Source organism: Tympanuchus pallidicinctus, unplaced genomic scaffold, assembly GCF_026119805.1.
Source record: "Tympanuchus pallidicinctus isolate F22 unplaced genomic scaffold, pur_lepc_1.0 scaffold23, whole genome shotgun sequence".
Taxonomy (NCBI): domain Eukaryota; kingdom Metazoa; phylum Chordata; class Aves; order Galliformes; family Phasianidae; genus Tympanuchus; species Tympanuchus pallidicinctus.
In genome coordinates this window covers 9877986-9903588 of record NW_026294740.1, presented here as the reverse complement: position 1 = coordinate 9903588, position 25603 = coordinate 9877986, and the positions used below count along the sequence as shown (strand labels likewise).

The 25603-nt window shown below is 40.4% G+C and overlaps 1 protein-coding gene across 7 annotated transcripts in view; it reads right to left on the bottom strand.

Moving 5' to 3' along the window:
• Positions 1–2532: 2532 nt before the first annotated feature.
• The window catches only part of SPAG9 (sperm associated antigen 9), a 58349-nt gene continuing 35278 nt past the window's right edge, over positions 2533–25603 (bottom strand). For 3 of the 7 annotated variants that reach the window (XM_052688343.1, XM_052688344.1, XM_052688348.1), the window contains 20 exons: positions 25507–25558; positions 24980–25110; positions 23879–23935; positions 22889–23062; positions 22111–22240; positions 21770–21862; positions 21321–21488; positions 20442–20613; positions 19015–19242; positions 18275–18464; positions 17403–17525; positions 16802–16882; positions 16292–16359; positions 13704–13852; positions 12409–12580; positions 11317–11430; positions 9506–9544; positions 8473–8649; positions 7579–7716; positions 2533–6094 (listed from right to left, as the gene is read on the bottom strand). In XM_052688343.1, coding sequence (XP_052544303.1) covers positions 5979–6094; positions 7579–7716; positions 8473–8649; positions 9506–9544; positions 11317–11430; positions 12409–12580; positions 13704–13852; positions 16292–16359; positions 16802–16882; positions 17403–17525; positions 18275–18464; positions 19015–19242; positions 20442–20613; positions 21321–21488; positions 21770–21862; positions 22111–22240; positions 22889–23062; positions 23879–23935; positions 24980–25110; positions 25507–25558 — 2572 coding nt within the window. In that variant the 3' untranslated portion in view covers positions 2533–5978. The remainder of the gene's footprint in view (positions 6095–7578; positions 7717–8472; positions 8650–9505; positions 9545–11316; positions 11431–12408; positions 12581–13703; positions 13853–16291; positions 16360–16801; positions 16883–17402; positions 17526–18274; positions 18465–19014; positions 19243–20441; positions 20614–21320; positions 21489–21769; positions 21863–22110; positions 22241–22888; positions 23063–23878; positions 23936–24979; positions 25111–25506; positions 25559–25603) is intronic. The other 4 variants (XM_052688345.1, XM_052688346.1, XM_052688349.1 and 1 more) reach the window with 2 other exon arrangements.

The following is a 25603-nucleotide window of genomic DNA, read 5'->3' as shown; positions in this document are numbered from 1 at the left end:
CCAACGCATCGCCCCATTTCTGCATCCTCCTCATGGCTCTGGGCGATGTGGGGCTGCTGCTCCCAGCTCTGTGCCACACAGCTCTGCTGCAAGAGGTGCCCCAAACGCAGCTCTGCATCCCACAGTCCTGTGCCCCTTTGGCTGCAGCTGCTCCACAAGCACCTGCCCCCCCCCACCCCCCCGGACCCCTCCACACCACAGAGACAAAAATACATCGGCAGCTGCTGCCCACCTGGTGCTGGGCCAAGATTGGGAAACGGCAACAAGAAACTGAAAATAAAAGACCAAAGAGAGACAGATAGGACCATGCAGCAGAAGTGGGAGCACTAAAAATAGTGGTGATGTGATGTGGCACCAAAATGCACCCCAGCCCCCCCACAGCCCGTGGCCGCCCCACAGCTGAGCTCCAGCAGCAGCACACAGTGCAGCACAGCACCTGCCTGGCCCTGAGCACAGCACACCACGATGGAAATGGCCGATGGAAACAGCAGCCCCATGGCTCCTCTCCAGTGCCTGATCTTTGCCTGCTGCAAAGAGAGGATGCTGTGTGTGAGATAGAGTAGAAAGTTTCCTTTTTAATTCCTGCAGAAGCAGAATTATTTCACGGAGCTGCTGTTCCCTGGTAGCACTGACCCAAACACTGCAGCCTCCAGGATAGCCCTGCTCTGCTCCCAGGTAGGACACGAAAACAGTTCAGCCCTGGGAGGTATTCACAACCAGAATGAAACTGGACAGGCTCTGAAACTGCGTGTGACTTAACCCTCTGCGACCCGGACCAAAGCCCACACGGAACACAGGGGACGTGGGCTGCTGGTGGTGCAAAGCCCCGCTCAGAGCCCAGCACAGGGCACTGGGACCCCAGAGGTCCAACGCTGGCTGTGGGGACAAGGGACGCCCCAGAGCTGGGTTTGACTCAGAACTGAAAAACCGCAATTCTCTCTCCCTATTTTTGGCCTCAGGTTTTTCAATGCCTCTGCCTACTCCCAGAAGATGTGACAAGGAGTGGGTTTGAGATAGTAACAATTCAACAGTGAGTCCAAGAGCAGCTCAGGATGAAAGTCAGCACGCACTGCCACGGGATGGGAGCTCCCAGATGTAGGGGCTGGGGAGGGGCCTTGGGAACAGACACAGGACAGAGAAACGCCCCGCGGGGACAGTGGCACCACAGGGCCCAAACCCCACCAGCAGTGGCCCCGGGGCCACCTGGACCCAACACTCCGTATGCCGGCCTCTCCACACACAGCAGTGGAAGTGAAAAGCAGATGTGGAATCCAGGAAGACTTCCAACTCACTGTTTTGTTGTTTCCTCCCCCCCCCCCCCCCCCCTTACTTAAGCTCCAGACCTGAGGCAGCTGACACAGCCATGGGGCAGAGCTGCCCCACAGAGGCAGCAGCCCAGGGCAGTGCTGCTCTCCTTCGCTCAGCAGCCGCCTGAGAGCCCCAAGGCCATAGGAGGAAAGAGGTCAGCGGTGCTTCTGCTCATGAAAATGGGTGTGAGGAGCACCCACCTGAACCCTGTCTGTATTTCCCACCATCTGGAACAAAGAAGTGGGTTACTCCAAGCTCTGGCTGCAGTGGGCTGAACAGCTCTGTGCCCTGTGGGCAGCGAAGAAGAGAAATCCCTGCAGCAAGACCTAAACAACAACCTGGAGGAAGGCAAGGGCAAGCAGTTTTCTGAGCCTTTTGATAATCAAACGCCCAAATTCCCATTTCCTTCAACTGCTGACACAAGGAATTCACCCTGAAGAGTTGCTAAAGGAAACCTGAAACTTGCCTGCTGGCAGAAAGCAGGGAGCAGAGCGGCCTCCAGCACCATGACGTCCCTCCGCACCTCTCCACGTGGCCTGTAGGTTCTTAGAGCACCACCTTGTGTTTAAATACAACAAACTGTTCTGAGTCCCGAGTGGATTCATCCCATTTAGAACCACCAGCAGACAGTGAACCATCCCCACCACGCCACGCTCAGGCATTCCAAAAAGCACAGGACCCACTCTGCTCAGAACTGCATTTGTCATCTCAGCGCTCTTCGCAGAAGTTTACAACCACACAAGACAGCACTCATAAGTCCTGTACCCAAGCACAGCCCAAGGCCAAAAAGCTCCTTCCTGGTATTCTTCTACAGCAGAATTAAGGGGCACAGAGATGACTGTAATGCTAAATAACATCCACAGACTGCGTTGCTCAAGGAGCTTTCATACAGACATGAGAAAAATGAAAGGGAGCGGATGGCAAAAAAAACCAATCCCTCAGTTTGGTTTAAAAATCCCTTGTAGGAGAATCTGAAGAATCAAGTTACTTACCCACATGCACAGCAGGCTGGGAGAAATGAGCTTTAACCTTGCCAGAGCGAAGGCAGATGATGCTGCTTCCTATCTGATACACGCAGTCAGCACAGTGCCATGAGATCCCTGTGAAAAGACGCGCTGAGAAGAGGGAAACTGTTCTGTGCACCTGCTCTGGGGAGGCAGCAAGGCAAATGACTTGCAAGAAAACCCCAAGACACAAGACCACAAAGAAAACACCAACCCAATGCATGTTTCATATACATATTTATATATATATTTCATGTACAAAGTTACATTCTGAACCCCATGGATTCAATAATAGAAATAAATACTGAAATAACTACACTGCTATATGAGCTTTTCTGCTCACAGAAAAGAAGCCTCAACTTTTAACAGACAGCAAGTGTAACGCTGTAGTATCCATCTCGGATTACAGAGGCAAGTAAAATTCAGCGTAAAGTGTTCAACAGACAAAACTTCCAAAAATTACAGACCATAAAATGTTTAAAATATGTTTAAAAGATTGAGAAATGTGCATCAACAAAACTAACAAAGGAAACTTAATCTTGTTAGAGGGCGGGAGAGGCATTTAGTGTATAGAAAAATGCTTTGAGGTGCAACATAGGTCGTTACAATATGGCATAACCCTGTTAGAAAAACATTTCCTTGAAGAGCTGTATCTGAGTTTACCGTGCCGCGTTTCACCGAGCAGGGCCTTCACAAGACCCTGCTGAGACAGGGTCCCTTACAAGAGTGCTAAGTCAGGTTTAATCCTTTGGTAACTTTCATAATACTCACATGGAAATAAATAGTTACACAGCATTTTAAAAGACACGCGTCCTTTAGAACAGTTCGTATAATAAAACAGATTGAACACTTGTTTGTTACTAAGGCAGCCTATGATAAAGTGTCTATGCTCTGCCAGCTCTATCTGATCCAACGCAGGAAGACCTTGACAAGAAGTGGGCAGTGCAGCAGCTCACACCACGCGTCCCACCTTTACACACAAACACCCTCACCTGGGCAAGCACTGCGCTGCACGTTTTGTGCTCGAAATGTTTCCAAACTATCAGCAAGCTGTAGCTGTCAAGCCATCGGCTCCTCCCTACACGATGCTTTAATCACGAGTGTATGCACAAACATTCTGGAGACGATTTCCAGGGCTGCGCATCACCTCAGTGCCTGGGGCTTTGCTCCACTCAGATCTCCTCAGGCAGGGAGTTCATAAACCCCAGCGCACTGTGATGAGAACAGGAGTCATTTTGCTCTACCTTCGGACAGGGATAACATTCTAAAATGAGAAATACAGAGAAGTGCACACGCCTTTCATCTACCACAGTGGTACACAGGTAACCTACTGCCTTCTTTAAAATCCATTCTACTTTTGGACAGAAGCAATCATTGCTGAGAACCAGCAGAAGTTGGCCTGCTGAGGTGACTGAATGGCACGGAGGACCGATGTGCTTGGTGAAAGACCAGATTACATTGCCAGATTAAACTGCTCTGCTTCAAGGCAGTCAAACCGTCCACAGAAAACAGATCATTACCACAAATAAAACGCTACACGGGCACCAAGGAACAGAATTGTGCGTTTGTTTTTCTTCTGAGAACATGAGAACGTGACAATCAAGCAGTGAGCACAAGCTTTGGAAGCTGGAGAAAAACAAATTTAGGAAGACAAAGAGAAGCAATGGAGCTGCACCACTCACAGTGAAGAAGTGTAGACAGTTTTTTTCTTAGGCATCCAATTTCCCAAGTTAATTCAGATGTGCTTCAGGTTTCAGCATATGTGACTACGTGAGTTTCAAACAGGCCTCTATGAGAGCGTTCAGTCAGTTTACTTTCTGTATTCCTATTCCAGACTTTAGAATTAAGCTGAAGTACCTTAAGAGTGACTTCAAAGATGAATTTGGAAAGCAAATTATGAACAGTGTGCTCTCGTCACTTTTGGCATTCTGAAGAGAAAAATACTACCAAGATATTAGACTTCTTTAATAAGGATTTTTACTACATAATTTGTGTCCTAGATACATATTTACGAGAGGAACAGTTGCATACAAAATATGTTGCTTAAAAAGTATTTATACATATAAATCTAACCAATAGACCTGAATGGAGTTTTTCTCGTTTATCAGCTATGATATGCATTTGAAAAAGCTGCCTAAATATATATTTACACAATAGACCTCAGCTAAATGTGTTCATTTAAAAAATTAAGAAAATATATAAACACATGTCTGCCTGATAGACCAGAACTGCTCCTATTGCATAAAAATGTTTAGGCAGTTTTAAGAAGTGTTTCTACACCTACTTCTCTGAAACCGTTCAGCATTCGCATATTAGTCCCAGTCTTCTTGGGGTAAATGCTGGATGTTCATTAAACCCCTCCAGCTTTTGCTTTTTAGAGAACAAGTGAAAGAGCAAATTTGTTTTACAGTATTCCAAAGAACAGAAGTCAAGAATTGGTTAAGTTAGGTCTGACACCAGTATAGGAAATTCAATGTAAAGGAAGACAGTCTTCAACTCACATTTATGGTTAAAAAAAATAGATGGTGAGTAGACAGAATGTCAGCCTGATATTAGAGTCTCCTGACTTTCAACAATTCACTCCATCTTAGTGTTACCTGCTAACATTGCTACATGTTTTGGGTGGGACTAAATGGGAGTATGCAGCTACAAAAAATACACTTTGTACCTTGCCATCAGGCACTAAAGTTCATTTACAATCTCACTTGGGCAGGATGCATTTTCCCTGTACACTCTCAGTCTTTTCTAGTGCTCTAATCGAGGTCTTTAACCTTCACACACGTAGTGACTCATGAGTTCGACCAGCTAGGCAGAGAAGATCATTCTGGTGATTAGGACACAGAGTTAAGACAAGAAAAAAAATAAAAACAAGGTGTATCCCCTGTTGAAGAACTCTGATTATTTATAAACTTGAATCATCCTAAGAACACCCTTTGGAAACAGAGTTGTTCACACGTTTCTGTGTCAGGGAGATGGGAAAAAATGCTGCGTTTGAAATCGCTGATTGAGGGCAGCAGTTCTCAAACTTTAAGGTTCAACAGTGAAAACATGTCATTTTATTTAAATATTATCACTTCTATACAATCTCCTCTTTCCCCCCAGAAATTTTGATGAAAGTAACAAATTAATCTGAATACATGACGTAAGCGAGACTTTCACGGTTTGGAAACAAAAGTTGGAACAATTTGCTTTAGCTCTCACTGAATATTTGGATGAGCCCTGATAATCCTATGATTTGCCCTTTTTTTTTTTTTTTCCTAAATACTCTGGGAATAACTTTGCTGTTTTACTCAATGCATTATACAGTGAAATGAAGCTCAGTCATAGTAAAGCCAAACTCAGGTGAGATTACCAAAGGAATGAACTACATTAGATTGTTGTGGTACAGTAAAACTAACGTCTCGATTGCTTATTATGGTGTGCACACCAGTTTTGAGAAAGTTCTGATTTCATTATACTGTTCCATGTAACAAAGGTGCAGTAAAACAGCACAAGCTAATTCCTGTATAGTTAAAGGTCTGACAGATTTGCAATATAAAAGTTAGACAGCAAAGAAATGCTTCAACATCATGTAGTGAAACAGGTCTCACAAAATAAAAAACATGCAGAAGCGCTTTTTTTTCCTTTTCTTTTTAGCTTAAGGTCTCCAAGCTGCATCCTACAGGCTCACTCACTGCCATACATTACTTGCCACACTATTAAGTGACTCCTCTCAGCTTTGGCTACAGAAGGTTCAAGTTGTAGAGCTTCTCCAAGAAGTTCAGATTCTCCACCTTCATCACCTGAAAAACATCAGCTTTGATTCAGGCAGACAATGAAGACGTGACACCAAACGGAGCTACAGAAATGACATCTGGGTTTATAATGCTAAGGACAGTAGTTGCCATACGCTCATAAGAGAATATGCACAAACTTAAATATACACATTACAAATGGAAAGCTGGTTGCATAGTTGTTTCAGAGCCTGCTATTCCGACAGCCACATTCTTCAATTCTAGAAGAATATTAACTGTGGCTTTTTTTTTTTAACCACTTTGAAAGAGAAGAGCAGCTTTACGACTGTGCTAAAGGCAGCTTGGATCAAAGGGGACAAACCAACCACTAACCAAACATTCGGGCTGCGATGAGCACCACTCCAGTGGCAGTCTTGTGGTACAGAACAACATCAGCTCTAACAGATTACATTGGAGCTTACTGACAGCTTCAGGACAGTTCCAAGTCACAATTTGCCTAATTTTCTCGCTAGATTACTTTGGAGCTGTGAAGAATCTAAACATAGAATAGACCAAACTTGTTCTCGATCCAGTTTGCTTACACTTTGGTGGTAATGGCCGAGTCAATGCAGCTATACCTCTGAAACTTTAAGTACATGTCTTTGTATCACATGACAAGGACAAAATGCACGTCTGCTACATGCCTACACCTACCTTGCCTAAAACGAGTACAGAATTTTAGTGCCCCACTACAATGTGGCAAAGAATTGTCACAGCCCTGTGGCACTCCACTGGGGTTAGCAGCTGGAACATGTTTCACACTGGACATGACAGAATTTGGGCTGGTGTTCGTGGGTTGTTTTGGGGTTGTTGGTATTACATGTGCATCCGTTTCTCTTGTTGGCTTTGTTTTGTTTTTTTATACACTAGAGATCAATGAGAGGTCAGAATGAAGAGCTGGGAGTGCTTTCGGAGCACTTTTCCCTCACACTCTCCAGCCACACATTCTAAATATTGAACATTCTTGTTATATTTTCTGAAGTGTCAATTAAAAGGTGTTTACACAAGAGATCGTTTATGGGCTGCATCATGCAGAAATGCTATCCAAAAAATGTAGTGATCATAACAGGATGGGCATTTAAAGATAACAGTGAGTTACTCTTCCCCTTTCCCCTTAAACACAAGTACATTTGGGTTTGAGTGTTGTTCACCTCATACTTTACTTAAATATGAAAACTGACCATAAAAGGTCATCTAACTAAGGACATTTTCTAGCAGCTTGAGTCAGAAGGCTTCCATCTTTCAAAATAAGATTGAATACATGAACTGCCATGCACTGTTTCAAATGAATGTTTCACAGTTTCTCTCAGAGGTCAGGGTTTACTGGAAGAAGTGGAAACTGAAGATGTGTGTATGAGAATAAAGATGTTTCTATCTACCTGCTTAGTAAACACTCAAGAACGGACTAACCACAGAAATGCATTCTGCAGTCACAGTGAAGTTTTGATAAGGTTAATGACTCAATGCTGGATTTTAAGCTCAGTATTTCTTACCCATTCTGAAGTCAATATATCCTTCTCCACCACTTATCACCAACATTGATTTTAAGGGACCCTGGCTGAAGGATTCTTGGGCTGGCTTGTCACTTGTTAGCTCTGTTCCACCACTACTCTGTGGGCAAACAACCTGACCTGTATAAAAACACAGAACACATTTTTAGGCCATGTCTCACAGTAATGCCACCTGCACTTGGTCACCTAATATACTCAGCTGGGGATTCCAGCACCTCTTCAGCAAGAGGCAAAAAAAGAAGGTAGCTGTGCTCTGATTTCCTCTCTCTAAAGAGATATCTAAAGACATAAGTCAGGTCAGTTCAGTGCAAGTCACAATGAAATGCCTCTTGGTAGAATTCACAGCACTGGCAGATCTAGAGAATGACATTGAAACAGACTTAAGGACTTTTTCAGACACACAACTGAAATGATTCAGCATATCAGCCCAGTAAGCAAACTTCTGTCATTTACTTCCAGTGCCAAATGCACACACAACTGCTGAGAGGGTAACTTCATCAGTACCAAAGCTTCTAGAAAACTCTAAGCTTTTTTTTTTTTTAAACCCAAATTCTTTCCTTTGGGGGCTTCTCCCTTGGTAATTGTTCTTTCTTGCAGCAAGTCAGATTCTTAATTCAGACCTTAAATTACCCAGCATTTGACCACTCTCTCAGCAGGCAAGTGCTCAGATTCAGGCAGCACCTTTTCCCAGATGAAAACAAACTCTTCTTTGTCACCAAGCCCTTCCCTCCCTGTACCTGAGAATCAGAAAAGTCTCACAAATCAAAATGCAGTAAACTTGTTTCTGAGTACACAATTTCATACACTTGCTAAAAAGCTGCACTTACGAAGCAAAGGAGGGCAAAATCTTCATTTGAGGAAGGGTAAAAAGCTCACCAGGTACTGCAACAAAGAATTTGACAGCATCACGGTGCCCATGGAAGCAAAGCTGTGCGTGTGCCATGGAGCAGTATGGTATGAAGGTTCCTGGAGTCACTTTGTCACTGTTCTCATCTCCATAGACACGAATTACACTACCTGGACGGTTTCCAGAGCCTGCGGCTGCTTTATTAGCTGTAAAAGAAGAACACAAGTGTTTTCTACTTGAAAATACAAATTACAGAAATGGTTATTTGTTAAGGAACCTTATGGTACCATCTAAAAGCTACAGCCAACTCAGATAAAAATGAAACAGGAGGGCAGCAATGCCAATTCAAGACAGAGCTGGAAAAAAAAGAGATTGCATGCTTCGTTATTTTAAGTACATTAGAAAATGGAGCAGGATTCTTATTAGTCTAGCATAAACAACAGATTTCAATATCCTACTTTTGGAAAAAATAACTTTTGAAAGGACTGTATCTTCTCTAGGAAATAAGTACCTCTAATGTGCTTCAGTATGAGCAAATTCAATATACTTCAACATGTAACTTGTTTCCATTGCAACTTATCAGAGGGAATCCCCGTGCAGGTATGGAAATCTCAACAGCCACCTGCGGCCACGCAGGAGCCACCCTGCTGTCATTCTACGTCTAGTTTTTCTTGGGAAGTTTTAAAATCAATTAAACAGAAGTACTCATGCTAGACATACAAGCCATCTCCATTCTACAGACTACCAAAGAAGTGAAAGAAACAGTGATTTGTAACAAGACAGTAAATGATGTGGATTAATGACAGAGTTATAAGATATGGTATCACATTGGCTGAAAGAAAAATAGTCTGTATGAAAGATCAGCTGCAACACAGGATGATATGCTAAACTGCTGAGCAGACTGGTGGCCATTTAGCAAACATAAAACTGCTGCAATGCAGTAACTGCAAGTGGAAAAACATTTAGGAACATACAGAGGGTAGATCTATAGGGAGTGGTAAACAGCCTCAAAGTGGCTATTAGAAGCCTGAAAACAGATTTTTGTTCAGGATCTGCACTTACCCCTCAGCCCCAGTAAACGTCCCTGGTGGAGGATTACAGCTAAAGTGAGAAAGGAGGAAAGGGGAAATAGATAGGTATGACAGTAGAGGAGAAGGATTAATGAGAACCCACCACTCTTTACTTTGGTTTTTGATAAGACAGAGCTTCAATTTTAGCTCCTAAAAACCAGCAAGTATTTAATTACAGAAGACTCAATAAAAAGTCAAAGAACAGCATCTTGTTATAGAAGTTGCAGTATAAAATGGACAACAGAAGCACTGCCACTTTCATGTGCTTTATCACTATAGAATTTATTATTCATTAGCAATGTTTCCCCTTTCTCTCTTTCCTTGGCAGAAAACTACCAAATACGTAACCACTCATGATTTCAAGTGCCCTTTTGAAACAGCATCTGCAGATCTGGAAGGTACCCTGCTAATGAGACCCAAGGAACTGAGATACGCGACTGATTATGCAAGGACGTGACTGTTTTTTAAAGCCATGAATATTTATAATAAGGGCTCTCAAACCCACAATCAGGCTATCCACAAACAGTTATTCCAACTCATGATCAACTAACAAGACTGAAATTAATCTGAATAACTTTCCTAGAGATTTTTTTTTTCCATGTTCACTTTGTTTTAAAACAAACTCTACTGGAAACATTAAATTAAGCTTGATGCAAGAGCTGTAATTTCTGACAGCATGATTTAAACTAGTTCAAATCAATGACAGAAAGCCTGTCCTTCCCTAGTACACATGCAATGCAAAAAGACAGTTATCAAATGAACAGACAATGCAATGGAACAGTATGAGAAACAATGCATGTATGTGCTGTTCAACAACGCAGATACAACACAAAGAGCTTCTGCCACTAAGTTACCCCACAGTGTCACCCACCAGACTGCACTACTTTCTATTCAGAACACAGTACCATTAATTACAAAGTGTTGTGTTTTATTTTCTGGAGCTTCTGTCCATGTCTTTCACGTTAGATTATGATTTCATCAGTAGCACAAGGATTATTTTTTGCTGTTTGCTTTAAATGGCCAAATATATAGAGAATCTTCCCAAATTTATCCTTTAAGATTCAGTCTGCCCTTGAACAGGATTGCTGCCTTCTCCCAGTACTCAACCATATTTCCTCTCCTATCCCCAAGCCGTTTCGGTATTTTCAACAACAGTTCAATCACTCAGTTACTAAGCAGATACCTGAATTAACAGTGCTGGAATTCTACCCAGAAATTTATGTTCTACTTAAAGAAACTGCTTGGAAACTCCCAGATCTCCAACCATGTCCTTCAAAGCAACTGGTGCCAGTGCTGTTCCAATCTTCCATATCAACTTTGCGATGAATTCTCAAGAACTAAAGTTGATTGAATTGTACTAGCAACAACACCAGTTTGCTCAAACCAAACAAAAATCTACTCTGGTGATCACATGGCAACCATATCATCAGTTAGAAAACTCTTTTACACACAAATAAGCTTCAATGAACACTGCTATGACTCCCAACACCTCTGAGGTTGCATGGATACCTTTCAAATTCAAGCCAGAGCAACTCCGCTCAAATCAGAGCAAGATGCTTTGGAGATGGGTTGCTTTTTGGTTTTCTTTTTTTCCATTCTGTTTTGTTTTTTGCTCAGAGACTTGTAACCATGGACATAGCTTGGGCCTCCATAATGCTTAGCAGCTAATCTGTCACAAACCTGAAAGATTCAGACCTGTCAGTAAAGTTTTCTACCCAATAGCAAGCATCTGAATGATCCTCAGCGTTCTTTTTTCTTTGCATTTACAGCATATTGAATAGCAGCTATTTATATTTTACTTACTTTCTGTTAATGGAATGGAGATGATGACACCATTTCCTGTTCCTACCCATAAACGATTACAAGACACCATAAGAGCTGTGATTCTCACAAATGAGAATCCCAGTTTACCAGTACCTAAAAACAAAAGATGCTTTTCATCAAAAATTATGAGCAAGAATAATTTTACTTCCATAAAAGATTCTTAACTTCAGTTCTCAACTCATGCAGACAAATAATTCCCTCCCACCTCAAACAAGCAAGGCAGAGGAGCACATTCAAGTTGTAAAGGCAAAATAAAGTGCTAAAACTTCTGAGAAGTTGTGAACCCATATAGGAGACAAACGTGTACTGGGAGAAAACACAAAAAACACAACAGCTCCTTAATGTTGCACAGTAAGTTATTCTGGGGCTTGCAGCACCACGGCAGTCTGTCAAACAAAAAAATGCCATTCAACTGTGAAATAACAGTTTCTTGCCCATTAAAATCAAGGGTACTGCTTCCTGTACAAGGGAGTTTCAGAGGCTATCATTAGAACTATACAGGAAACAGAAGAAAGCTGTCAGAAGAAGGGGAATGTGGGCTACACACTACTCTCCTTTGCACCAGTGACACAATAGTTAATTGTGAAGGACTTCTAATGGACCAATTACCTTCTCAGGTTACGTAGGTAGTCAAACTACCCTTACATAAACACAGAAAAATTCAGGAAGCTTATTAGCTTTGACAGCAGTAAGAATTTGCTGTTTTGCATTTGTACTTTCTTAGAAAAAGGCAAATTTTGCAGGAAAGTAATGGGTTCTTCCCACTCTGAGAGGCATCGTTGTAGTCGTAAAGATTTTGCTGTCTGTCATTCCTGCCCAAACATCATTTTCCTCATTAGTTCTGAGTTTTAAGGGACAGCTCAGACATCTGACAGGATCAGACCTTACCAGAGACAGGCTAACTTAAGTTTCTACTTGCAGAACCAAATTTTCACATGCAGCAGGATTTGACTAGCATTCCACCCACCCTTCAACTTCATTTGAAATGAGAATTGCCTGACTCATAACAGGAAAAGAAAGCCCCAGACAGCGAGAGGTATAAGAACGCTACAGTTTTTCTTATCAACTTACCTAACATTTTGCTTACATAAGGTTCAATGTCCACATCTTGCAGATGCTGATAGGTGTGTGCGTGATAGAGACGCAGGGTAGAGTCCAAACGAATCGACACCCATACCCCATCACCCACCCATGCCAGCTGTCTCACTTGGCTTTCTCTTCTTGGGTGTGCATCAAATGACTTCTATAAAAGATGGGATCTTGAATTAGAAAATAAATAAAAGAATACAAAGGACTTCTGCGCCACCCTTACATGGTCAGTACTGGCAATTTCCTTAAGTCATCTACTACCCTCTGATTTATAAGACCACCAGCAGACCCTTAGTGCTTAGCTCAGTTAGTATTACAGTATGATGCTGATAAACAGTAAAAAGGCTGATTGCCTGCCCTGAAGTGTGATCTGAAAGCCATACTTTACTGCTGCATCTTCATTCACGTAACCTCCCCAGCCTACTGCTATTTCTATCTGTTTTATCCTGGATCCTCTTCAGTGTGGGGTCTTTAGTCACTGCAGAACATACACATGCACCAAAGGTGGTTTTCTTCCCAGTTCTGTCAAGCCTTGCTATTGCATACAAACTCACACCTGTTGAACACAAACTATCCAGCAAAACAGTTCACTATTGTATAAATTCTTACAGGTTTCCTTGCATACACAGTAATCTTCACAAACAGATTACGAATTGGGCCCTTACTATTTTCAGAAGAGCTGAGCAGTCACCCTCCCAAAGTCCAATCCATTTCACAGACCAAGGATAAGAAGCTGAAGTATTAATATTGCTAATTGCTTTCAGAAACCACAGGCTTTTCATGCACTTGTATACTCAGAACACTGCAGAAGCCAGCTTACACACCTTATATAAACATAATACTCTATAACTGGAGGGAGAGTACACTCAAGATTAGCACTTACAAACCTCTAAAGTATGTAGAGAGATTCTGGAGAAGGTTGTGGGTGGGTGGAGAACATAATGAATAAGTAATATGCATAAATGAAAAGAATGAGCTTGGATCTAGCACTGCAAGCTCTACGAAGACCTAAAAGGACACTTACTAGTTTCTGGCCAGGACAAAGTAGAGAACTAAACCCCAGAATAATCAGTTTCAACAAACAAGAACTACCTTAAATTTTTCCAGAATCATTACATCTTTGGAAAATTAAGAATTGCTCCCTAAAACAAATTTGCCTGCCTATCTACGTGCTGATGAACAAATAAGTTCTCTCTGGAGTTACTCAGGAGTTTGCTGTAACACGAGATGGCATGAAGACAAAACATAGCATTATTTTAAACACCATTTTAACTTGCCTCTATTTTCATGGCCTTTGGTTGAACAACATAGATTTTGTTCCTGTAGCCACACCAGACTTTGTCATGCACCACTGTCATGCATCTTATAGAATGATGCGGCCGGCCCAGGTCTAAGAGGTGATAGTTTGTCAAATCCCACTGACCATCTTTAAAAACAGAAGCAAAATAAGAAAAAAAAAAATACAACAAAAAACAAAGCATAGGTTCCTATCAGTTTAAAAGTAACTTAAAAGCACAGGTAAATACCTTAAGAATAGTTTCATTTTTCAAAAGCACTAATACAGTGTTTTTTGATCTGGGTAAGTCAATACAAATGCATGGGAAGGCTCCACATTTAAAAAAACCAGCATTTACTCGTATGAACTACCAACACCCCAAATGCTACTCTGTTTTTATATAAGGTTGTACTATGACTCACATTCCAAACATGTCAAAACACTTGTAAAAACAGAAAGTTACCTAGTGTTAAATGCTTTACTTGGACAGGCATCAGTATACATAAGCAGCAACAACCCACACGGCGCGAGGCAATTACTGCTTGGCTGAGCATAGAAATGCTGGCCAGTGCATCAAGATTTTTTTTTTACATGTCATTAGACCTTAGAGTGGCACCTGATCTCCAGTGGAAATCATACTAAAATTGGTCACCCAACACCAAATGAAATTCTGCTGTAGGCTAAGCTAACAGAGATCATTCCGATATTTACTTGAGATACTTGAAGGGATTACAAACCATTAGAATTTAAAAGGCAGAAAACATCACAACTTCACCCTAGATGCATCTTTTGCAGTGTTTGCGTCGGCGCTATGCAACCTCTTACTTCTCCTGAACACCAAGAAAAGCAATTTCAACTACACAAGGGAAAAGAGCAAATGAACAGGAAGTCTGCAGAGAGAAGCCACAAGATGAATTCCAATTACTCTTCAGACATTCCCCAGTAGGTCTTTATTCCAGAGGCTGAAGAACAGAGTCTGTCCCAGAGCGACGTGGACAGAAACTCTCAGAGATGCTTACAGAATTCTACAGGACTTGGCCACACACAATTTTGAAGGTCAGTAACAGAGCAAAAGTCAACTATTGGGCAGGATGAACAGACAGTGATCAATGCAGACTCTATCAGTGGGCTTCCTGCTGTTAGTGCACATACCTATACTCCTTATTTTCTTCCTGTGATAAGAAAGAATTCCAGCTATGTAGCAGAACAGTGCAAAAAATTCTGTGGGAGTCAGAATAAGCCCACATTTTCCTCAAAGGTCATTAGTAACACTTACATTGCATTGTATAAGAACCTAGAAACAGGCAGCCAGAAGGGCTGACAGGGTCACTTTTTTCTTTTTGGCCATGTAACAGACAGAAGGACTACCTGAAAGAAGAAAGCCTCAACAAAAGCAGAAAGAACCAGAGGATTACTCTGTGAAAGATTAAACAAAGCCTTAAAAAAAAAAAAAAAAGAAAACAGGAAAAGATTCCACTGCAGACCTATAATCCAAAGGAGACTAACATCAGAGAACAGGGCAATTTAATGCAACTCAGCATACTTCATTTTCCTATATTGTGCATTTAGGACACTTGTAGTAGAAGTTACATATAGACAGAAAAGTCTTATGCTTCCAATAAAAAGGAAAACTGACGGCCATGAAGTCTCTCCCTCACTTTGACAGCAAACTGAAGTATGTTCAAATAACACTATTCCACCTTGAGATTTTTGATAGCACAAACAGCTCTGAAGAATCCTCTGCTACCTTATCAGTTGGGAAAAGGACAAGAAAGAACTTTGAGATGATATGGTGTATTTTTTATGACTAAAGATTTAAGGTGGAAAAGTTCAGTAACATACTTAATTTCTAAATAACACAAGAAAAAGCCCCTGCAAATATGACATACGTACTAACAGCAACAAAGAACAGAAAACCTTAACATTTGATAGCTGTAATTAAAAAGGTACCCTAACATTTAAACAAGTAACTCTTAAGAGACAGTCAAGTAACTCATAAAAAATGCCATTATGGTGCTGTAAAGTACAAACAGATCCAACCAAAATCTAACTTGAATCTCAGCAAATTCCTCTAGTTACAACACTGACTGGAGTTCCATTTTTTATATCCTTCATGTTTAACTATAGCCATGTTTGTGAGCAACAAGAACAGTATACTCTGGAAGACAGGTTGGAAAACATTAAAATTTAGTTTAGCTGTTCATGGAAAGAAAATCTGTAGTGGGTACAAGATGCATAGAGGTGCAAGGCAAATACGTTGGGGCACACAGCTCATATACCACATTCAGGGCTTCACTCACTCTGTGTGCCTTTAAGCACCTTAAAGAACTCCAGTCAGAATATGTGGTCATGAGTTCAAATAAGAACACAGGTGTTTCAGATCAAGAACAGAAGATTCCTAACATGCATTTACAGTCTCCCTGAAGTACTAAAAAAGCATAAGTACCTGAAATTACAAAAGAAATGGGAGATCAAGCAGTCTGCAAAATGGTCATTAGGAGAGCATTTTTAAGATGTTATTTATAAATGGCACATTTACTTCAGAAGTATTGCCATAACTTCACTTTCAAGACCCAACAGAATGCTTACCAACTCCTCGGTGAAATATTGCTAGTGTTCCATCAGCTAGTGCAACTAGTACTATTCCTTTCACATGTCTGGCAAAAGAAAGGAGGTACAAGAATATACATCATTAGATCACATTTCTCAAAACGCAGGTTTAAAGTATAAATATTTTAGATTTCAGTATACTTCTTACACTAGCATTAGCTCTAGTGGTTTGGTCTCTAGCTCACAAAAAGGCACAGTAATTAGTGACTCAAAATTCAGTTCAGATAGTTTTAAAAAAGTAGCTACCATGTCCAGAGAGAACCCTGAGGACAATAATCTGTCCTCACAAAGGAACTCAGTTGATTTACAGCATTTTCAATATTTAGAAGGTTCTTTTTTCTTCTCTCACTCCCCAGGTGTTCTCCACTGCCCCTCACAGAATACGCATGCACTTACAGGAACTGACATCCACAATATCTGAAGAAATATAAAACTAAGTATTTTAACAACAGCTCATTATGATTTACATGACATTCTTTCAAGACTTACACAATACTGAGAATAGAATCTTTAAGTTTAATGGCATGAATACATTTCCTCCAGTGAGCCACTGACGAATGAACATAGAGGCTGCAAAGACAAATCAGGAAGGATTAAAAGCACTATGAAAGGTCTACTGGGCAAGAGAAAAACAAACAGGCAAGAACCACATAACTGAGATCCACAGATAAAGGAAAAACAGGTTTTCATCTTCTACTGAAAACTACGTAAGACTGGAAGAACTATATGAGCAGACAGAACAATTTTCCAGATATCTAAAAACATTACAAAGCCCTTTGTACATATGTCTGTAGTAAAAAGATAAATGCTTTCTAGCAGTGTACTGAATACTGCAGAATTATCAACTGCAATTACTCCCAGTACTAAACATTCAGCTGCAGGAAAGTATTTATCAGTCAATAAGAGCTTGCAGTGTCGCTTGCAGTGTTTACTTGGAATTCTGTAATGCTTAAATGAAGTCAAGTGCATAAGGTTTAGGCTCCCAAGAACTCCTTGCACTTAGTTTTGACACAAGACAGTTATTAGCCTGTATAGGCCCAAGATGCAAGTTTAAAATAACTTTCCAAATAAAAGAGTAATATTTTCTTACCATCCATTCTGTGTTCCAAGCCACATTGTTGGTAAAAGGCTACTCATTTTCTGTGCTTCTTCTCTCACTAGATCTTGCTCATTTGGCAAAACTGCAACATCTTTATACAGCTCTGATTCAGTGCTAAAAGACAGTTTAAATGTGTTGAATAAAGCGGGTGGCTTACTCAGAGTAACACAGGTATGCACTCTGCTGCTGGCATCCACATTTGCTTTTGAAGTACATACAGTCTTTAAGGAACAGTAACTGTACATAACATACATTAATGATACTAACAAAAACATAATAATTTCTTCCTCCCAAGTGTGTGTTCAAGCCTGACAGCCCTACTGGTATCTCAGGGGAATGACGGCCGCAGCATCCCGGGCACATAAGAAAAACACTGATCAAATGACTGCAATGCCCACCTGTATGAGGAGAACGAAGATTTCAAACATGCTACCAATTGAAATATTGTTTACTCTCAAGCTTGTTCTCCACTCCTGTAATTAACTCAGACTGATTATTCCGAGAAAGAAAACACACGTTGGAACAACTCGTCGGTCAGGAGGAAGGGAAACAGGAAATTGGAATAGGCATTTCTAGGCCACTGCTATTCATGTTAAACCTCTAAAACGACTTAGTGACAAACTGGTGGACAATCATTGCAGCAGTCTGGAGGTGTCCGTACTCATGTCATATGAATTCACATATAAGAGACACTGTACAGAGATGACCACCTCATGTATGCAAAGCATGTAACACCTTGTGCCAAAATTACTTACATAAACCTCCTTTGCAAGAGAAACAACTTCTACCTTCTGTCCCCATGCGTTTCTGACAATGTTTTTCTTACCAAATATAATTCAAGAGTTATGACTCCAATTACATACCCAGGCTGGTACACTGGAGATGCCTCTGTGTTCTGCACTCCCAGAGGATCTGTAAAGACGTGCTCTGTATAGACTCCAGTTTGCCCAATATCAGTTATATCTTCTGTCCCTGCACTGACTTCTGTTGCTTCTGTTGCCTCTTCTGCAGTTGGAATGTTGTCATCTACTGAATTACTTTCATTTGTAATATCTGTGGAACACAAGACTCAAAAAACTAAAAACAGCAACAGAATTCTCAACAATATAAAGCAGCCAGAATTTGATGCTTGCATCTTAAGCAATGAGCTGTAACAAACAACCAGACAGTCACAGTCCAGCTATCTCAGCTAAAAGAAATAAGATCAGAAATGGCGAAGTTTTGGTATCAAAGCAACAAATGCACTTTAAGCAGCTTCACTTAGATCTCTACTGAGACCTTTCAGGATGAAGCAAACATCCACATCTTCTCCAGACATCTGTCAAGAAGAGGTCAGCATTTTAAATAATAGATGAAAAAATTTCTCTTCAAACCATACTAAAGACTGACTTCATTAAAAGGGATTTGAAAGAAGCAACTGCCTAAACCCACGTGATAGCACTTCCACAAAGTTTTCAGCTGCAAGTATGTCAGATTTATAAGCCATTTCCCACAGAGTACTTGTTTTACACCACCTTTTAAAGACAGCTTATTAAATACCTGGCCTATTCACTTTCTCAGCTACATCAGGAACATCTGTAGTGCATTTCTAAGATTTTCATACCTGACTGTTTCTCTGCCATTGGTGAGGCACCATTTGCACTATGAGCTACAGGCGCTCCTGTAACACCCTCTGCAGTACAGCCAACCACTGTTATTCCTCCCAGCATGCTATCAGTTTCTGCAGAGCTGTTGCTAGTCATACTTCCACACAGAGATGACTTGTCCACTTGATTGGGATCCACTTCTTGAGACCCCTCCTCTCCCACAGGATAGTCTGTTTCCCTTGCTCCTGAAAAAGATTAAAGTTGCATGTTTCCATGAGCATAAAGGCCATCCACCTCTGTATCTAACAACAATCTAAGCTTTCACACTGAGGGAACTTTCCAGCATGAGATTTCACAGGGAGAATTCCCATCTACTAAAGAATTTTTAACGTGAGGGACGCTACAGATGCTATCACTGAATAAATCTGTTCAAAAAGCAAAAGCAGTACCTACATACGCTGATATCTGAAAGTCATAGGCCACAATTTCAATTTGCAGAGTTCTTTAACTCCTTTAATTCCATTTCAAACAAATTAAATTTCATGACAGATACTTATATGCAAGGTTACCTACATCTCTACAGATAATTTCACTCCAAAACATCCTTTGTACTAGAAAAAAGCAGGTTCTTTTTTGTCTTCAGATCCTCTCAAATACTTTTAAGTCTTAAAAACAGTAAAATGCTATAAATGTCAAGAAACTATTTTTTATGCTCTTTTGATTTCATAGATTATATACAACTTCAATGTAGCATAACTTGCAACATCAAAGCTTACTTTCAAGACTTATTCCAAGTTATTCTCCTCCCTCACCAGTTTCGTGGCCTCCTATTTCTCATAACTTCCCAAATATCTGAAACTAGCTCCTCCTTTGAATTTGATCATTTTGACAATACCAAAAGATGACTTGTTCAAATCTTCCTTGGGAGGAATTTTCTTCAGAGCCTATTACACAACACTACTTCACTGAAACTATTACCAAAAGCTTTTACAAGAAACAAGCAGCCCAAAAGCACAATTTGTTGTTTTCCAAAATCATGACTTCCTATTACACTGTCCTCAGTACATGCTCTACATACATCCTCAATGTAACAAAGATTCCCTCTACAGGTGGTTCCAAGATTTACTACTTAAGCAAGAATAAAATCCAATGTATTTTTCCTAAGCTACGTCCACAGTTCTGTAAAACAATGGCACTGCTGTACCATACAGCAGACAAAAACAATTCTCCCTAGTTCTTGACATCTCACTAATTTTTACTTAATTCAGGTCAAAAGCCAACTGAAAATCAAAACAAAAAAAAAGATTTCCCTCAAGCTAAACATTCCTTAACACCATGCTACAGAAATATTTTATCACACTGATCTTAGATTTTATCACTGCTTAAGAAAATCTAAACATGATGCACTCCAAGAAGTTTTAGGTCTTGCTTATGCAGTCTTTACCTGGTACACTAGCAATACAAAGCACGTGAGAATTACAAACAATGAAACTGTCCAGAATATTTCCTGGTTGATTAGCATCAATAATGATAACTTTTGTAGCAGAATGTGTGCTCGTACAGATCCAGACTAGACTGGATAAGTCTTCCTGATGTTTCAGCTCCTTCTGCTGGTCCTGCAGGAGAACGAAGCAGAGCAGAAGTGAATGACAACAAGAGGGACAAGAATAAAAGTACTGCCATTGATCTGAAATATATTACTGTACTTGATCACTTACCACATGCCAACATAGCTTTAATGTCACTGCAAAAATCAGTTACTTGCTCCAAACCCGTAGAGAACATTAAAAACCCTCATATTTCATACTCACATAGACACAATATAAAATAGTTCTAACCACACAATTACACAGCCAGAAAAACATAATACAAAGTAATTAACATGTCAGCTACCACAGTCATCACCACAGACTGCAATGCCGCAATGCAATTCAAGCCAAAGTTAAGACTTCATTTCTATGCTCTCAGTAAGATTTCTGTTCAGTTTATTAAGTTCATGAACATTGTGCCATCACTTAATGTTAGTCTCAGACACCTTAGTATCTTTAGTTCCCTTCAAAGCAGGCAGCTCTGCTAGCATAAGCAGCACACTGCTGTGTTCTGAAATGCACTGCCTCCTGAGACTGAACAACAAGCTGAGACGCAGAGAAAAATCAAAAATATTTTGGGTTTTTTCCTCCTGACGCAAATACCTCGCATTGATGACTTCCTGAGAGAAACTATGACCACTGACAATGTACTTGGTAATCACGTTTAAGCAACAGATAAACAGTAAAGGTATGTAACTATACAAGCTATTCAACATCCCATACAGCGATCTTACCTTGAGCTCCTGGTCTAGTCTGTCTAAGCTACTCTGAGATCCTGTGCGCTGCTTGTTGCCATCTGCATCTGTGCCAGCCACATCATTGTAAAACACGCTGGCACCAACCACAGAGCCGCCATCCCGCGTCTTCCCTCCTGACAGGTTTACTCCCACAGCACACCACAGCTTGGAAGAAAAAGATTTTGTTGATCTAAAGCTAATAACAAAGGCATTCAGTACACCAATATCACAATTAGGATCTCTCAGCAGTCCGGTTTAAGGAATTCATTAATGTTAAAGCCATATGTTTCTACTGAAGCTTGAATTAATTTGAGCTTTACTGCAACCGTAAAATTTGCAGAATTTAACTATAACTGCACTACAGAAAGAAGATTGAAATTATAAAACAGAATCATGCCATAGGCTGCCTAAAATACAGCCTCTATAAACAGCTCCAAATATTTTACCTTCATAGAGGTATCCTTCTCATCTAAAGGTCTCAGGTAAACAGGTACAGGTAAGTTTTTCATCTTATTGTCACCTTGGCCACCATTTGCCACCTAGACAAAAAAAAAAGACATCCAAAGATATTTACAGTTGTCAGAATCAGTTGACTAATTTTGTTAAATATGCTTAAAGAGTTTTGCTTTGTGTTTTTTTTTTTTCTTGAGAAAGGCTGCCTTCAAATGGCAAAGTTAGAGCAAAGCAAAAGTGCTGGAATCAGCTCAGCTGCAAAATAACAGTTCCCTAGTCTGCCAGAATTTCACAATGAAATCACCACCATTACACTTGCAAATAAGCATAATACCTGTTTGTACTTTTGAGGTAGACTCCAGCCAAATGCTTGCACTCTACCATCCTCTTTCTGGACATGGGCTTTCACCTGACGATACTGTTCTCTTTTCTGCTCTCTGCGTGAGGCTAAACTGGCTTCAGTTCTAGGAAAGAATCGTTATTAAAGAACCTTTTAAAATTAAAAAATTCTTTAAAATTCTGTGCATCACTGAAGCTGTCATTAAACTCATCTGTATAACACCAGGTTTCCTGTGGGCTATTTTTAAGGATCCTGGTTAAGATGGGCAAACCAGAAAGACTACAGTCAGCACCCTTACATAAAAATTAACTGCATGGCTCACGCAGTTACTGGAAGTCATGAAGTTGTAAGCCAAAAGCATGTACTGCCAAAAAGAAGCATGGGATGAAAAAATAAAGATACCAGTTAGCCTGACACATGCTGTATTTTCGTACCAACCTTAAACTGAAAGTATCTGAATAGTTACTACTTAGCTATAACGCTTTATCATATTTATAACAATAACAATAATTTCAGTACTGAGTGCTGCCTCTTACGACTAAAAGCACTTTTATAAATGCAGTGGTATATGCTAAACAACACATCACTGCTGGCTGCCCAGAATCAGTCATTGCTGTGCAACTAATCTACACTGATCTCCCAGATATCAGTATTCACTTCAGAACATTACAGCTCTCTTAGCAGCAAGATTGCTTGTTTAACCTCAAGAGAACAAAAAAAGGGCAAATATTGGACAGATTACATCTAGTATTATGAAACCAAGGTGCCTTACTCGTCACTGAGGAATTCAAAGGCTTTAGATTTGTCACTTGGCAATTGAGATAAGGTGCTGCTTCTTTTCTTGACTGATGGAGTAATATGTGAGGTTGGAGCATTATATTTAACGTTGACAGGAGGTTCTGGTTTCTTAGCTGTATTGCTAGATGAACTGAAGAGCCTGCTAAAACTAGAATAAAATAAACAAGAAAACTGTTAGGATTAAGGTACATTCAGACTCAACTGTGCAGGCAAAGCATCACATAGGATAGCCTTCTCAAGCCATCTGAACTAAAAGTAGAGCCCAACACAGCAGTCATTGCACACTCAAATACTTTCAAAGCAAAGAAACTCATGTCAATAGATGTTCTTGAAGAATTACTGACCATTCGTATATGAAATGTAATAGGATCTTGAATGAATAATTCAAGAAAACTAGGATGTGAACTTACATCTGGAAGACAGTTTTATGATGCACGTTAGTTCATGCACAGCACATTCTAAAATCTCCACCACTCCCTGAGCTAGAAATATGTTAGATATCAGCAAACCACACGAGGATTATTTGCCAGGTATCTTGCTGTGAATAATGCCATTTCAGATCTAAAGAGCTTCAAGTTAGAAACGAAAATTGACAGAGTAAACCATACTTCATAGAGAAAAAGGAAGCTAAAATAAATGCAATCCACACAAGCTATTCAAATTTCTATTGTTCATCATAAACAAAAAAATCAAAATAAGTTCTGGTGCATATTCAGCTACAAAGAAGTTACAGCACTTTGGCATTTAACTTCACAAAGTGCACAGCCATTCATTAGGTGATGCAGCTTACGATGGATTTGTCTTCAAGAACAGTCTTACCGAGTGGGCATGCTAGGTAACAAGAGGAAAACAATTAAGACATCTCCATTTGCTGAAAGACAATTAGCTAACATATAAAAATGTGCCAGCTAACTGGTTAGGGTCTTTTATACTCATTGTTAGTGAGTTATATTTTAATACTTACAACTGCCAAATGCTTGATCTCTTCTTTTCTTGCATGGCTGGATTTTCTCTTGATGCTCTACAAGAAACACATTTTAAGTTTACTGAGTATAAAAATCTAAAAAGGGAAGGAACAGGACAGAGTGCAACTTACTTTTACAGAACAGAACAACTGATATTGAAAGTATCAAAGCCAGTTTCTTCACACTAGCACCTCTAACAAGCACAACACTGACATCACCAACACATACAAGCATCACAAACATCTAGTAAGTACTCTTTAAACAGGATGGAAAACTCATGCAACATTTTACAAAGAAAACAGATTAAAACAAACTTTAAATTCTTCCACCTTAGTAATTTAACCACTGCTTTTTATTTTAAAATTTTACTTTTTGACACAATAGTAAATAAATGATGGCAATTGCCCCTAAAGTCATAAACCCAGTAACAGAGATGAGATTTCCGTAGGAGACAATAACTATAGCTACAGAAAAGCAAACCACAGCTGCCTGGGAATACACATTTCCCTCAGACTCAGAACGGCTCGTGGGTATTGGGGACAATAATAGAAGAAAACGAATGTCACCACGGTACCTGACCAGCAGGCGGCAGCAAATGACACTGCTGGCCACGGAACCGCCTGGCGGTGGCATCCCCTCCAGGTAACCCAGTATTCAAGATGCAAGCTAGACCAAGTTCACTAATTAACATTTAACAAATCTTGCAATTTTAAAATCGTGCTTTCTCCTGCACTATTCAAGATCTTATGCATGGATTACACTCAACCTGAAGGCTGACTATCACTTTTTTGAGGTTCCAGCTGCTAACTGAGCACACTGCCTTAACCTTAAGATGCACGCACACATATGGTAACTTCTCCCCCTACGAAACACTGATGATGACAAAATTTTTATAACCATTTCCACTTTCTCAAGGGGTGTTTATTTCACATCACGTGCAGCAATACACTTTCGGAGGTGTCACCAAGATCCCATTCTAGCAAACCAATACATGAACGTAACTTCAAGAACTTATTCATGGGCTGGCAAGCAGACAAGTCTACCGACCAGATCACACACAGATAAAGCCAGTGAAATCCAAGGAGCTAAGTGTCTTCTACCTTATCATTTCAGTCCATCGGACAGCTTCCTGAAGTTCCATCAGCCTCTCTTTATACTGATTCCTTTCCATCAGAACACGAGCCATTTCAACACGAGTGAAGCGCTTCCGCTGGGCAGTGGGGACATCACTCTGAACGCAGAAAAACAAACACAGAATGAACAAAGGAGCACAGCAGGGCCTTGCAGAGTCAGCCTCTGCCTTCAGACAAGAGTCAGTTTGGGGCACAATTCCAGATTCAAAACTGTTTGGAGCTTTGTAAAAACTAACTTGATTTTACCCAGCGCTTTCTGCCATACCATCCTCTCCACCCATCCTTTCAAATTTAGTGCAATCTGAATAAAAGCAGTTCTTCGGGAAAGATAGAGATAGTGAATTTAAGTTTACTTGGGCTCTTTAGATCTGTTTTAACATGGAGACAGTTTACCACTTAGGCAATTTAGCTTAACAGCATTCACTCAGTGCATGCACTCTTATGTCCAGTTGTGAATTACCAATACAAACATACACATGCACACATACACCTACATCATCATCCTCTTTAGCTTTTTGTCTTGCTTCCTCTGCTTCTGCACGAGCTCTAAATAAAAGAAAACAAAACATATAGCTGCATTAAATACCACAG